Here is a 14,939-nt window from a genome sequence, read left to right on the forward strand (position 1 = left end):
ATCCAGCAGTCATTTGAGTTAAGTCGCTTTTTTTCCTAGAGTAATTTCACAACCCTAAAGTGGTGCTTCATGAGAACTCCTTTTATGACTAAGACTGGTCTGCTACCACACACCAAGCAGTGGGGAAAGTGCTTCAAAACAAGAGGGCAGAATAGCTCTCCAGACCTGGCACCTTTAGGGATTTACCTCTGCATGTCTCTAATGCATGTCAAAGAATACTTCAGCCTAAATCAGAAAGTGTCCATGGAGGCCTCGCTTTATGTATGTTTCGTTGTCCTAGAAGTCTCATATGTACGACTCTTTGCCCATGGGAGAGAATGTGTGCATGTCTGAAACTTGAACTGAGTCTTAGAAATAAAGCCATTTGAATCTCAAAAGCAAATAAAGTGAAATGAGGCAATTGCATATTGTCATATAAGCTGGGGTCTTTTATATAGGAATTTGTTTTCTAATCAACATTTTGTGTGGGGAGGAGGAGGACAACAAACCTTTCTCAAAAATGTTTTCATTCCAGTGGCACAGCCCCCCAACTCCATGGCTTGGAGGCTAAAACTAGACTCCTTCATTTGATATTCACAACCTCCTCGAAGAATCACAGGGTTGGAAGGATACCTTCCTTCTTTTAAGGGTTTTTAGTCTTTCTGCTAAGATGAAATTCCACCTCGAGCATTCCTGAGAGACGGCCACCCAAGCTTTGCTTGGACCAGCTAAGAAACTGAGTTTTAGGCAGGGCTGGAGGAGGAGATCAGAGAGGACAAAGAAGTTATTTCACTGTGAGAGTTATCATGCTGGTCATATGTGTAATTCCCCTTTCCTGCATGAAGATTTGCCAAACTCAAGCACCTTGAGATGTTTCCCGGCCATCCTTTTCCTCATGGTGGCCCTACCGTCCTACAAACTTTTCTCGTTCCTTTCAACCGTTCATATTCACCCATTCTTCAGGAACCAGCTCAAATCTCAGTTTATTCTTACATAACATTTATTGCCTCCTTCTCTATACCAAGCAACTCATCTTCAAAACTTTCCTTGGCCACTCCAGCTTTAATTCTCTGACCCTCTAGAGCAGTTTTGATTTGATGGCTTTTTGCTGTCATGTGATATCAGTCTTAATTTTAATCTTTAAATTTTAAACATAAGCCGGGTCCGGTGGCTCACACCTATAATCCCAACACTTTGGGAAGCTGAGGTGGGTGGATCACTTAAGGTCAGGAGTTCAAGACCAGCCTCGCCAATGTGGTGAAAACCCATCTCTACTAAAAAATACAAAAATTAGGCCAGACACAGTGGCTCACGCCTGTAATCCCAGCACTTTGGGAGGCCAAGGTGGGCAGATCACGAGGTCAGGAGATCGAGACCATCCTGGCCAACATGGTGAAACCCTGTCTCTACTAAAAGTACAAAATTTAGCTGGGTGTGGTGGCGTGCACCTGTAGTCCCAGCTACTCAGGAGGCTGAAGCAGGGAATTGCTTGAACCCAGGAGGCGGAGGTTGCAGTGAGCCAAGATCACGCCACTGTACTCCAGCCTGGCGACAGAGCAAGACTCCATTTCAAAAGAAAAAAAAAAAAAATTAGCCAGGTGTGGTGGCAGGCACCCATAATCCCAGCTCCTCAGGAGGTTGAGGCAGGAGAATCACTTGAACTCAGGAGACAGAGGTTGCAGTGAGCTGAGATCATGCCACTGCACTCCAGCCTGGGTGACAGAGCAAGACTCCATCTCAAAAAAAAAAAAAAAAGAAAGAAAAAAATTCTTTTGTAAACATAGATTTAGTTTTCCACGAGATTGGAAACTAAACTATAAAACTAGAAAATATTTTAGTTTTTCTTATCTTCCCCATTACCTTTATAAAATTCCTTGAAGGTAGGAGACTTTTAAGTCTTTGTATTCTACTTCAGTGCCCTGTGTATAAGTGTGTATTCTTGTTGTTTAATTTTCTCTAGTAAGAGGTGATAGGATTAGCAGAGGTTTTACTCTCTTTGTTCAAATCAGCAGTAAAGGATACCAATCACTGTTTCTTTCCTGTTTTTCTTTATTTTAAATATGTACTAATTTAAAAAAAGAATCTGCTGGTAGCTAGTTTTGAATAAAGTGGGATTTTTTTTTTAAGAGGCAGGATCTTGATTTTGAAAACATTTTAACAGTCAAATCTGTTCTATACCTAGGATTTGTGCTCTTTCCTAGATATATGATATACTAGAATAAAAAAGCTTTTGAAAAATCTGTTTTGGTTTCTCAACCACAAAGGCTCAAGGCAGTGCTGGTTTCTCCTCTCCTCCAGCCACACCTGTCTGCTGTTCTGCAGCTTTGTGGGAGAAGTTGTTGTTAGAGAGCCAGAAGTTTTGTTATTGGATAGGACCTATCAGGAGTCACTTACATGAACAATGTACTTCCTGTGATTTTAAACATTTGCTTCCATCTCTTGCCATTTTTATGCAGGCCTATCATGACCCCATGCTGAAACTCTCCATAATGACAGAACAAGAGCTGAATCAAATTTTTGGAACACTGGACTCTCTAATCCCTCTACATGAAGGTATAATTTTGTTCCCAGGATGAGTTGTGACTTGTAGCCTTAATTGAGTTGTCTTATTAACGAGTGAGTAATTATAAAATACCTGCAATGTGAATAACCCAGAACCTACTTCCAGCCCTGTTCATATTTGATTGCCTAACAAATAAGCATCTGTTTATTTTTTGCCAGAACTCCTTAGTCAGCTGCGAGATGTTCGGAAGCCTGATGGCTCGACTGAACATGTTGGTCCCATCCTCGTGGGCTGGGTAAGAAAGTTCTCTGGTCTTTATTGAAGATAAATTTCAAAAATATAGATAGGAGTTTCATTTTTTTTTTTTTTTTTTTCCACAAATACTGGTTTCGCATCAGGAAAAAAAAGCAAGTTCCTAGTAAAATTGTAATTATATTTAAGCTTTGTATCTTTAAAGCATGAAAACAGTTTTTTTCTTCTTACGAATTTACTGCATTTAAAAGTAACAGGGCCTTTTGCAACAAAATAAGTAAAGGTACACATGAAACTATTACTAGTCTCATATCAAATGAAATAAAACTAGTTAACTTTCTATCAGGCCAATTGCTAGTATAATATAGTCCAATAAAAATTTATTGACTTATTCCTATCCACTACCAAAAAAAAAAAAAAAACACTTTTCAGGCCATAAAAAAAATCTCATGGTCAAAATGTAGTTTTATAAACAAGATAATAAGTAAAGGTTGCTAATGTTTAGCATATATACCATGCTAAGTAATTTATAGGAGAGCTGGGTATTATGGTGACCTTCATCCCAACACAATCCATTTCTTTTCGTAATTAAATAAAAAGAAATAAGCTGTGATCTTAGATTAGGAGTCATAAATTTATGATCTTAGGGCTGGATTTGTGTTTTATTGTGTACATAAAGTTGTTGTTTGTTTGGTTAACTTACGCTAGACAAGGCGTGTGCTCTATTTTGCCTCAGTCCCCACCACTCCCTATTCTATACATTTACGTTTCCTTCTGTGAGCACTTGAATGTTCCACCCCAGTTCCAGGTGTTTTTCATTTGTTATAAAGCAGATAATGAGATTACTTTGCTGACTTCTTCCAGGCAAGATTAGGTCTCTCATCACTCTGTTGCACACAGTATTCCAGAAAAATAGGCAGGAAGTACCGCAACAGCTAATATTTGAGATCATTTCACTGTTTGGAGAGTGTTGTGAAGGTTATAAATCCTACTGTTGCTATGTGAGTTCTCTTTATTCAGTTACATCTGCATTTTAATCTTTCTAAAACCTTTCGATTCACATGCCTTGATAATACATAGATGTGCAGAAAGTTTTAACATTGATCTTTTAACTTATGTTTCTCAGTGACTGCCTTGATCAAGATACTTGATGAGAGTTTCATGACTTAGATAACTTTAGTTCAGGAGTCAATTTTAGCACCAAGGCTGAAATATCCCAAGGGATCCGAAAGGCAAGTAATGTTCTAAGATGAATAATTTAGAAAATATGCCTTAGTATTTCAAGAGAGATCATTCATCTTATATTTTTGACTTTCATTTTATTATGAGCCATGGTAGATGTCTTAACTTCTTTAGCCCACAAAGAAATTTCTCTAAAGAGGCCGGGCGCGGTGGCTCAAGCCTGTAATCCCAGCACTTTGGGAGGCCGAGACGGGCGGATCACGAGGTCAGGAGATCGAGACCATCCTGGCTAACACGGTGAAACCCCGTCTCTACTAAAAAAATACAAAAAAAAAAAAACTAGCCAGGCGAGGTGGCGGGCGCCTGTAGTCCCAGCTACTTGGGAGGCTGAGGCAGGAGAATGGCGTGAACCCGGGAGGCGGAGCTTGCAGTGAGCTGAGATCCGGCCACTGCACTCCAGCCTGGGCAACAGAGCAAGACTCCGTCTCAAAAAAAAAAAAAAGAAATTTCTCTAAAGACAGCCAGCCAACTGGAGACAGAGACAGAGAAGGTATAATGAGCAGAGAGTCTGCCTCAATATCTCTTAAACTTCCTGAGTCTGTGGAGTGCTTTGATATGGGGGTAAAAGGAGCAGTTAGGCCGCACTCCAGAATTTGTAGGATAACTCCTCTGCTTTTGATGAGACAGCAGTACAGGACTACATGGTTTCCTTAAGCATTATATGCAAATTGTCAATTTATGCCAGAAGCTAAATTGTAGGAATTTGCCTTGTTATTAACTTTTTGCTGAAATAAACATTTGTCATGTTTATTAGAAAATTGGTGTGATTTGGGAGCAGGTTTGCAGTCCTTTTCTGTACATACCCAAAGGAAGTGTGACCATGCTGGCCCATTGCTATCTGGACACTTCAGGCATCAAATGAGGACTTGGATCTTGAAGAGCAGCCTAAAATTAAACAACTGGCCCGTTGTTGCCAGACTTCATGAGAAATGGCCCTTATTTATCAGGCCCGACGAGCTGTTAAATGTTTTTCCTCTTTTAACTGCAGATGTGTCCGTGTGAGTGGGAACAGTAAACCTAGGGGTACATATGTTTGAGTTCTTGTATTTTTAGCAGAACAAAATAAACATCTTAGTGGACTTTGGATGAGAAAAGTCAGAGCCCATTCGACCCATGAAAAATTGATTTATTTTCCTCGCAAAGGAAAAAAGTGAGGAAGGAAAAAAATCCTTTTAAACAAGTGAACCTTCCAAGTGGGACAGCCCTGGCAAGTCCTTTTGACCTTAGAATGAATCAATTACTTTTACTTTGAAGACCTTAAACAGAGTGGTTGCTTTTTTTCAGGGAACTACCCCGGTTACTGAGAATCAGTGTCCCCCCCTCCCTAGTGGGTCAGCCTGTTTGAGTAAGCCTTCTCTAGCATAAAGAAACAACCTCCAAGTGACATCTCCATGCCAACGTTTTTTCAATGATAAAATATAAGCTCTCCAAGGCAGAAAGTTCTCATGTTAATTTGATGTCTCATTAAATTTTAATTCCTAAGAAAGATCCAGGGTACATGGAAGCAAAAAAAAAAAAAAAAAAAAAAAAGATTTGTTCACAATATTAGGGGGATAATAGAACTTCTTTAAAAAGTGAGTTTCCCTTATAAATTCTTGATAGTCTATTTAATAAAGAGATGGAGAATAGTTCAGAACTCTGAGGGTAAAGGGGAAACAAGAAGAAGTGTCAGACTCTAGTTTTGTCTCCAGCTGAGCAAGTAGCTTTGGTTCTCTAAACGACAGTTTCTTCAATAAAAATATTCTAGGGCCCAAGCGCAGTGGCTCATGTCTGTAATCCCAGCACTTTGGGAGCCTGAAGTGGGTGGATCGCTTGAGCCCAGGAGTAGGAGACCAGCCTGGGCAAAATGGCAAAACTCTGTCTCTACAAAAAAAATATTAGCTGGCATGGTGGTGTATGCCTGTGGCCCTAGCTACTTGAGAGGCTGAGGAGGGAGAACTGCTTGAGCCTGGGAAGAAGAGGCTGCAGTGAGTCATGATCATGCCACTACTCTCCAGCCTGAGCGACAAAGCGAGACCTTGTCTCAAAGAACTTCTTGTAACAAGTAATAATAGCTAGTACTTACTGATTCTTAATCAGAAGCCAAGCTCCATGCTACACCTTTTGTATGCTTTACCTCATTAAGGGAGAGAGGGACATTAGTATATACATTTTGTAGGTGGAGACACTGAGGCTTGGAAGAGTCACTGACAGCCGTGTGAGTTAGGCTTTGAATCTGATTCTCCCTATTTCTGAGTCTGTCCTTTTTTCCAAGACAGAGTCTCGCTCTGTCGCCAAGGCTGGAGTGCAGTGACGCGATCTCAGTTCCTCGCAACCTTTGCCTCCTGGGTTCAAGTGATTCTTGTGACTCAGCCTCCCAAGTAGCTGGGATTACAGGCATGCACCACTATGCCCAGCTAATTTTTATATATTTTAATAAAGACGGGATTTTGCCACGTTGCCCAGGCTGGCCTCAAACTCCTGACCTCGAGTGATCCACCCGCCTCAGCCTCCCAAAGTAATGTGATTACAGGCGTGAGCCACCGCACCCCGTCTAGTCTCTTTAACTGCATTTTCACCTCTCACATTCTGAATGAGTGTCTGTATTTGAGAACCAGATCTTGTACATTCTTCACCCCGTGTGGTTAAAGATCACTTGGGGCCTTTCCTAGCTGGTGACTGAACCGGATAGCCTTTCAGGTCATGCCCAGGAAATGAGCACCCTGTCAGGTGAGAGCACAGGACCAGAGCCCCATTTGGTTGCCGTGGTAGCAGGGCAGCAGGATCACAGGGAGCGGTGACCCATCGGACAGTGAGCAGCAGTGTGGTCAAGGTTCCTCACTAGTTTACATCCGATGGTTACTGCTGATTTGTTTCTTCTAATGAAAACATTGGGCATTTCCAGATCTTTTTATAAGGTGAGGAAGTGGAAATTAAATGAAGAGGGCCTGAGGCCCTTTTTAATTAACTCTGAAAATCTAAATTACAAGCCACAGTACCACATCTGGGTTCTTTCTTCGTGTGTGCGTGTGTGTGTGCATGTGTAAGTACCAATTATTACTTTAAAATAATAGTATTTACACAAATATAAGGTTGAGAGAAAAAATTTCTGCAACTCTTTAACACAAGTAGAGAATTTTAATAACAGGTAAGGAAGGTAGACATTTCCAAGGAATGTTAAGCTCAATAGTGAGCTTGTAAAATACTACTTTCCTGGTATCCTTTTTTTGCTTTCAGTCACTGAGGAAATAATTTCAATAAGAGGTGTAAAAGCAGCAGCAGAGTATTTGAAGTTTCAGATGCTGCCATACTTTATGATTTTTTGGGTTTTTTTGTTTTTTTTTTTGAGACAGAGTCTCACTCTGTCGCCCAGGCTAGAGTGCAGTGGCGCGACATTGGCTCACTGCAACCTCTGCCTCCTGGGTTCAAGTGATTCTCCTGCCTCAGCCTCCTGAGTAACTGGGATTACAGGTGTGTGCCACCATGCCTGGCTAATTTTTGTATTTTTAGTAGAGACAGGGTTTCACCATGCTGGCCAGGCTGGTCTCAAACTCCTGACCTCGTGATCCACCCATCCCAGCCTCCCAGTGTGCTGGGATTACAGGCATGAACCACTGAGCCTGGCCGCCATACTTTATTTTTAAGCAATATTCCCAAACCATCAAATATTATCTGATCTTGTAATCCATTAAACATGCATTTATTTGTTCATTCAGAACACAGAGTGTCTGCCATATAGTAGGCCCAATGCAAAGTAGTGAGGATACAGAAATGAGAGACACTCTTGCCAGTGTCTTGCACTGAATCCCTCTAAAGAGCAGGTGTTACAGGGACTAGGGCTTCTTAGTACAAGAGAGAGAAACAAAAGCAGTTATAGGCCATTGGCTGCATTTGATTGCTTCTGGCAACTTTCTGGAGGCTGATAGCTCTTAGATTAGAATGCCAAGGCAGAAAAAGTGGATGAGAAGCCTTTTCCGTTGAGTCTCTGACATGGTGTTTGCACAGTGTGAATAATGGAATATGTCAGAGAAATTAGCATTTTGCTGGAATGAAGGCAGTGAAGGTTAAATGTTCCAAAGTCTTTAAGCTTAAATTGTTCATTACATAGTATTGTGATGTTAACTGTTAGTGATAGCCAAAACTTGTTTCTGACCTGTCAGAACTAGTTTAAAAGATTTTTATGAATGCTTTCTGCATCTGATTTTTTAGTAATCATACTTTTGCTTTAACTTCTTGAGGCTCTTTATAATTGGGCGCCTTGGAATCAGGTAATCATAAACTAATGTTGACTAATATAGGTATTTGAGCCATGCAAAGGGCTGGGCTGTGGAGTATGACCCTTTGCCTCCTTTTTGTGCCCTTAAGTCTTCTAGATGAGTTTCTTATTAATAATTTCAAATGAAATCCTATGTTTTTTTAAAATAAAGTAGGGGGCTTTTACGTGACTGGATATCTTTGGAAGGTTAGGAAAATTCTGAACTGTATGTACATGCAGTAATTTCACTTCTTTTGTTTCTAGTTTAGTGTATTAATCTGTTCTCACACTACTATAAAGAAATACCTGAAACTGGGTAATTTATAAAGAAAAGAGGTTTAACTGGCTCATGTTTTTGCAAGCTGTACAGGAAGCATGGCTTGCGGGGACCTCGGGAAACTTTCAGTCATGTCAGAAGTAGAAGCAGGCATGTCTTACATGGCCAGAACAGGAGGAGCAGAGCAGCGGGGAGGTGCTACACACTTTTAAACAACCATATCTCCTGAGAACTCACTATCACAAGAACAGCAAGAGGAAATCTGCCCCCATGATTCAATCACCTCCCAGCAGTTCCCTCCTCCAACATTGGGGATTACAATTCGACATGAGATTTGGGCGGGGACACAGATCCAAACCATATCACTTAAATTGGCAGAAAATGCAAACAAACTATGGTAAGAGTCTTAAGAAAGTAAACAGGCAATTAAGAAAATTACTTTGTGAAAGCAAGCCAGAGCCTAAGAAAACTGTCCACTGCCTGCCATCTTGAAGATTCCACTAGTTTCCTCCAGCCATGCAGATAAAGGAATGTCAGCCAGACCCGGAGACATGTTAGGTATTTGCTCAGTCCCAATAAATGATGCCACCTGTAGCCTCAGAGCTCAATTATTTTGACATTCCAACTTTCTCTTTCTGTTTCCTTCTTAGCTCCCTTGCCTCAGCTCCTATGACAGCTACTGCAGCAATCAAGTAGCCGCCAAAGCTCTGCTGGACCACAAAAAGCAAGATCACCGAGTCCAGGATTTCCTACAGCGATGTTTAGAATCCCCCTTTAGCCGCAAACTAGATCTCTGGAATTTCCTCGATATTCCAAGAAGCCGTCTGGTAAAATACCCTCTGCTTCTCCGAGAAATCTTGAGGCACACACCAAATGATAATCCAGATCAGCAGCACTTGGAAGAAGCTGTAAGTTTGTCTGTTTCCTTCTCTCTCTTCTTGTTATTTCCACCATAATGGCTGGTGGATTGGGTCAGCGGGTGAATGGAAGAGTCCTTGGATACTTAGGAATCTTGGGTTCTAGGCCTGGCACTGCCATCGTCCATGTTTTGATTTTACAAGTCACTTCTCCTCTCTCTGCCTCTGTTTCCTAAACTGTAAAATGCAGTGTTTACATGAAACACACTGTAAGGTCCCTTAGGCAGTAAAATTCTTGATTTTACATAGGTGACTCTAATCTGGTGTTACAGTTGCTGACTGTGAGGGACAAGACCTTTGTGTAGATTTTAAATTTTGTTTGGTTATAAAGTAATCAGTTGCCTTTTAGCCTAGCCCCAAAGCTCATTTGTGAAGTGGACATCCATTTAAGATCTAGCTCCCTTTGGCCCCCGATTACAGTGGGTTGCCTTGTCAAACCTCCTGCTCACTAGTGGGATCCTCACTCAGCAAATGGTTATTGAGTGTGGGCCGGACATGATGGCTCATGCCTGTAATCCCAGCACTTTGGGAGGCTGAGGTGGGCAGATTACTTGAGGCCAGGAGTTCAAGACCAGCCTGGCCAAAAAAGCAAAACCCTATCTCTACTAAAAGTACAAAAAAAATTACTGGGCAAGGTGGCATACGCCTATAATCCCAGCTACTCAGGAGGGTGAGGCACAAGAATCGCTTGAGCCTGGGAGGTAGAGGTTGCAGTGAGCTGAGATCATGCCACTGCAACTCCAGCCTGGGCAACAGAGTGAGACTGTTTAAAAAAAAAAAAAATTATTGAGTGTGGGCTGAGTAATCTGGGAAATATGTATTTTTCCCTAGCAGCAATAGGAGACGAGGAAAAATGGGGTGCCTATCACGAGAATATTGTAAACTGTGAGCATTCCACCCAGAAAGCGCCATTCTGGTTGAAGTACTCTGCATGGTAGAGATGGCAGATGGCAGGCCATGGGGAGCGGGTGGCCTGAGCAAAGGTATAAAGAAATGACAGGACTGGTCATGCCTGGGGAATATCATAGATCAGTTGGCCTGGGGTTAGGGGTCCTCTGAGAAAACAGCAGGAGAGAAGACAGGATATGGGTTCAGTCTGGTTATAGAGGTTTTTAAATATTTAAGAGATTTTTCCTTTGTCGTGCAATTAATTGAAGTTTGTTTTTGTTTGTTGGTTGGTTTCTAAGTAGCTAGGATTCAGGATTCAAATCCCAGCTCCATCATTTACAAGCTATGTAACCTTGGACACATACTCTTGGTAGAATGGGGAACTGAGGAGGAAGAGACTGGTGATAAGGATGCAAGTTCGGAGGATGCTGTTCGGGTGTGAAAACCTGATCAAGGAGGTGGCAGTGGGGGATAGAGGCTAACAGATCATTCAAAGGGCTCATGTTCTGATGTAATCTGGGACAATAATAGAAGGAGGATATGCATAGGTAATTTGAAAATCAGAAGCCTTGAACCTGCTGAGCAAACAGCCTGTTTCCTCCCAGATAGGAGTTTAATAATAAGTAGTAGTAACAACAATCATGGTAATAATTGCTGGCATTGAGTACCTAGTAAATCAACTTTATGTAATTTGCCTTATAGGTTATGTATCTCATTTAACCTCACAACAGCCTAGGAGATAGCTGTTCTTATCAGGGCCATTTTCCAGATGAGGCTTGGAGGGGTTAAATAGTTCGCCCGGGTCCACAGCCAGCAAGTGATGCAGTTGATGTTCAAACCCTGTCAGTGTAGACTCCAAATCCTGTGCCCTTCTACTTCTTTATGATTCTATATCTTGATGCAGGAAGCCTGCCCACTACTTTGAGTTTCTGTTGCCTTTATAATTGCAGAGAGTTGTCTGGTCACCAGCCTCACCGGTGTAGAACTGGGCTGGGTGCCTCCAGGTAGGATAGAAAATAATAATAAAGGACCCTCTTCTGATTCATGAGGTATTCAGTGTATCTAGTAGGCCCAACACACAGAGATCAGGCCCGCAGTCCAGCACAGATCAGGGACGCAGGCACTGGGTTGAGGCCCATCTCACTTCATCATGTCTGTTTTTTTATTACTGGGAAGAGTTCGATAGAGTTGCCTCCTCTCGGTATTTCATCCCTGCAAGTGTGTGGTCTGCAGGAATAAAAACAACAGGGAGCATGAGCTACTCAAAGTCATGACTTTTTTGAAGCATGGGAGCCTGTTCTGAGTTACTGTAAAGATTTTTTTTTTTTTTTGAGACGGAGTCTTGCTCTGCCACCCCGGCTGGAGTGCAGTGGCCGGATCTCAGCTCACTACAAGCTCCGCCTCCCGGGTTCACGCCATTCTCCTGCCTCAGCCTCCCGAGTAGCTGGGACTATAGGCGCCCGCCTTGTCGTCCGGCTAATTTTTTGTATTTTTTTTTTAAGTAGAGACAGGGTTTCACCGTATTAGCCAGGATGGTCTCGATCTCCTGACCTCGTGATCCGCCCATCTCGGCCTCCCAAAGTGCTGGGATTACAGGCTTGAGCCACCGCGCCCGGCCTAGATTTTTTTTTTAATATGGAGCATGAGAGAATACTGTTCTGTTTTTTTTAAAAAAAATACCCAGTGAGCTAAAGTTTGAATTTAAAAACAGATAAGAATGTGGGCCAGGCACGGTGGCTCAAGCCTGTAATCCCAGCACTTTGGGAGGCCGAGACGGGCGGATCACGAGGTCAGGAGATCGAGACCATCCTGGCTAACACGGTGAAACCCCGTCTCTACTAAAAATACAAAAACTAGCTGGGCGAGGTGGCGGGCACCTGTAGTCTCAGCTACTCGGGAGGCTGAGGCAGGAGAATGGCGTGAACCCAGGAGGCGGAGCTTGCAGTGAGCTAAGATCCGGCCACTGCACTCCAGTCCCGGCTACAGAGCAAGACTCCGCCTCAAAAAAAAAAAAAAAAAAAAAAAAAAAAAAGTGATTGTGTGTAATATAAAATGATGTGCTAGTAACCAGTTTCCCTAGTGCATAAAGTATGAAGCCATTTTCAAAAGTTGACTCTACACCTAGTTATTCAGGCAGATCTGTGCATGAAACATGATATACCTGCATTTGAAAATGTCTGCAAAGCAAGTCTTCCGAATGCCTACTTACACAGTATACGCACAGGATTTTTTTCCCCTCTTTACAAAATCCTCGTAGCATTACCCCAGATGAACAGAATTATTTAGCCCTGTACTCTTGGGTGCATTATGAATGTTTGATAAACATAAAACCCATAGCACCAATATAGCTTGACAAATATCCCCTGAATAAATTTCCCATCAATGAAAGGGGAAAAATTAGAGAGTGCTAAGTAAATTGCTTCCGTTCCAAGGGAGTTGATTGCATTCAGACCTATGATTAGATCTAAAAAGAGGTCTTGCCTTTAATGCAGTGCCTAAACTACCACATCTTTATTAGAATTTCTTAATAATGCTTTGAGGGTTGATAAAAAATTTTTCCCAAAAGAGAACTTCTTAAAATAGGAGTTTGGATATTCAGATATTCCAGAGAACTTGGTCATTTAATGTTTTAAATTCTAAAGATTTTTCGGCCAGAAAATGATCCTGCAGAGCATCCCTTCCCCCCACCCACCACTATTTCTCAACTCCTAAAAAAAAAAAAAATCACTGAAATAAGTGGGAAAAACAGTCCTGCTTTTGATGCAACAGCCATGAAGACTGCTATTCTTGGTTCATGGCAGGAGCCAATGAGTATCATGGCACAAGGAACCAGACAGTCAGGGCTTTCAGAGTCCACTTTGAGGATGATGAGTCCAGCACGTGTGCGCTTAAGCTCTGTACTGTTACCAGGTATCTCTCATCATCTCCCTTTACCAGTCCCTTCCTTCAGTTTGAACCCAGTGAGAGATGCAACAATAAATTTAATTTAAATGCACAACTACTGTGACTGTTGTCTGGCTAATGGCAGCCTGCTGTATGTAACTTTATGCCTCCCTGAAATTCTGCAAAATAAATCTCTCTCAAGAACCAATGCACAGGCCGGGAGCAGTGGCTCATGCCTGTAATCCCAGCACTTTGGGAGGCCAAGGCGGGCGGATCACCTGAGGTCAGGAGTTCAAGACCAGCCTGACCAACATGGAGACGCCCCGTCTCTAGTAAAAATACAAAATTAGCCTGGCATGGTGGCGCATGCCTGTAATCCCAGCTACTCAGGAAGCTGAGACAGGCGAATTACTTGAACCCAGGAGGCGGAGGTTGCAGTGAGCAAGATTGTGCCATTGCACCATTGCACTCCAGCCTGGGCAACAAGAGCAAAACTCAGTCTCCAAAAAAAAAAAAAACCAATGCAGACAGATAAGACCCTCATGATATTCAGGTAGATAGAAATACAAAACATTATTTTTAATAAATGAAAGCAGACCCACAGTTACTATTATAAATGTATACATAGAACATGGAATGAGAACACTGATTGTTTCCATTGTTTTGTCTCTGTTTTTCAAACACCAGCAAAAGAAGCAGTATTTGAAACTAATCATAGCTGCTTAAGGAACCGCCATGGCATTTGAGTTTATTAATCTTCATGTGATATGCCAGCTGTTCAGTTCCTGAGTTAAATTAGGAAATAAACACATATTTATGACTATAGTGCATCTTCTTTCTGGTTTCCTGGATACTTGCAGGCAACTCAGAAAATTGACTCAAGTGCTGATTAATTCCAGCTGTCCAGGTACACCTGTTAACAGTTAACTGATAAGTCACAGCGACTAATGCTAAGGTCTTTAATAGTAAGGAAAAAGCATGGATTTCATTACATATTGTAAAATATGGAAAGGTAAAAAGATAAAGTAGACATAACACAGTTGCTCAGATACCTCCCATTTGTTTTAAGCTTTTTGAAGGCAGGAATCCTCTCATTTCTGTGAATGCTACCACTTAGTCTAACATGGAACAGGTTCTCAGTAAACATTAAATTAATTTGAAGGATGACTCATGGCTTTAGTATATTTTGTGAAATTATTTTGTCTTGAAAGTAATAGTGAAAATCAGTCATTTTTGAAAACCAAGAAAGGAAAAAAGAAACTAAGAAAGTATACCAAAGTGTTCTGCTATTTATTGTTTTATGTTAATAAAACTCAAATTACTTTTATAGAATTTATATTTAATATTAGGTTGACGTCAAAGGCCAAAAAGCTTCTTCTGTAACACTAAAGAGCCTATATTTTTTAAAATAAGGATTTTTTTTTTAAACCAAAGTAGTGAGTGCTACCACCACAATTTGAGAAATAGAGAAAAGAATAAAGAAATCTTTGAAACTTTTGGCCAGGCGCGGTGACTCATGCCTGTAATCCCAGCATTTTGGGAGGCCAAGTCAGGTGGATCATGCGGTCAGGAGTTTGAGACCAGCCTGGCCAACATGGCGAAAGCCCGTCTCTACTAAAAATACAAAATTTAGCTGGGTGTGGTGGCAGGTGCTTGTAGTCCCAGCTACTCAGGAGGCTGAGGCAGGAGTATCACTTGAATCCAGGAGGCAGAGGTTGCAGTGAGTCAAGATCGTACCATTGCACTCCAGCCTGGGTGACAAGA

At 41.7% G+C, this 14,939-nt stretch overlaps 1 protein-coding gene across 2 annotated transcripts in view; it reads left to right on the forward strand.

Annotated features, from left to right (window-relative positions):
• Positions 1–14,939, forward strand: part of ARHGEF3 (Rho guanine nucleotide exchange factor 3) — a 205,178-nt gene that overhangs the window by 177,700 nt on the left and 12,539 nt on the right. For both annotated transcript variants that reach the window (XM_023201063.2, XM_023201067.3), the window contains 3 exons: positions 2,436–2,532; positions 2,701–2,777; positions 9,138–9,395. In XM_023201063.2, coding sequence (XP_023056831.1) covers positions 2,436–2,532; positions 2,701–2,777; positions 9,138–9,395 — 432 coding nt within the window. The remainder of the gene's footprint in view (positions 1–2,435; positions 2,533–2,700; positions 2,778–9,137; positions 9,396–14,939) is intronic.

This window comes from Piliocolobus tephrosceles, chromosome 2 (genome assembly GCF_002776525.5).
Source record: "Piliocolobus tephrosceles isolate RC106 chromosome 2, ASM277652v3, whole genome shotgun sequence".
Lineage (NCBI taxonomy): Eukaryota > Metazoa > Chordata > Mammalia > Primates > Cercopithecidae > Piliocolobus > Piliocolobus tephrosceles.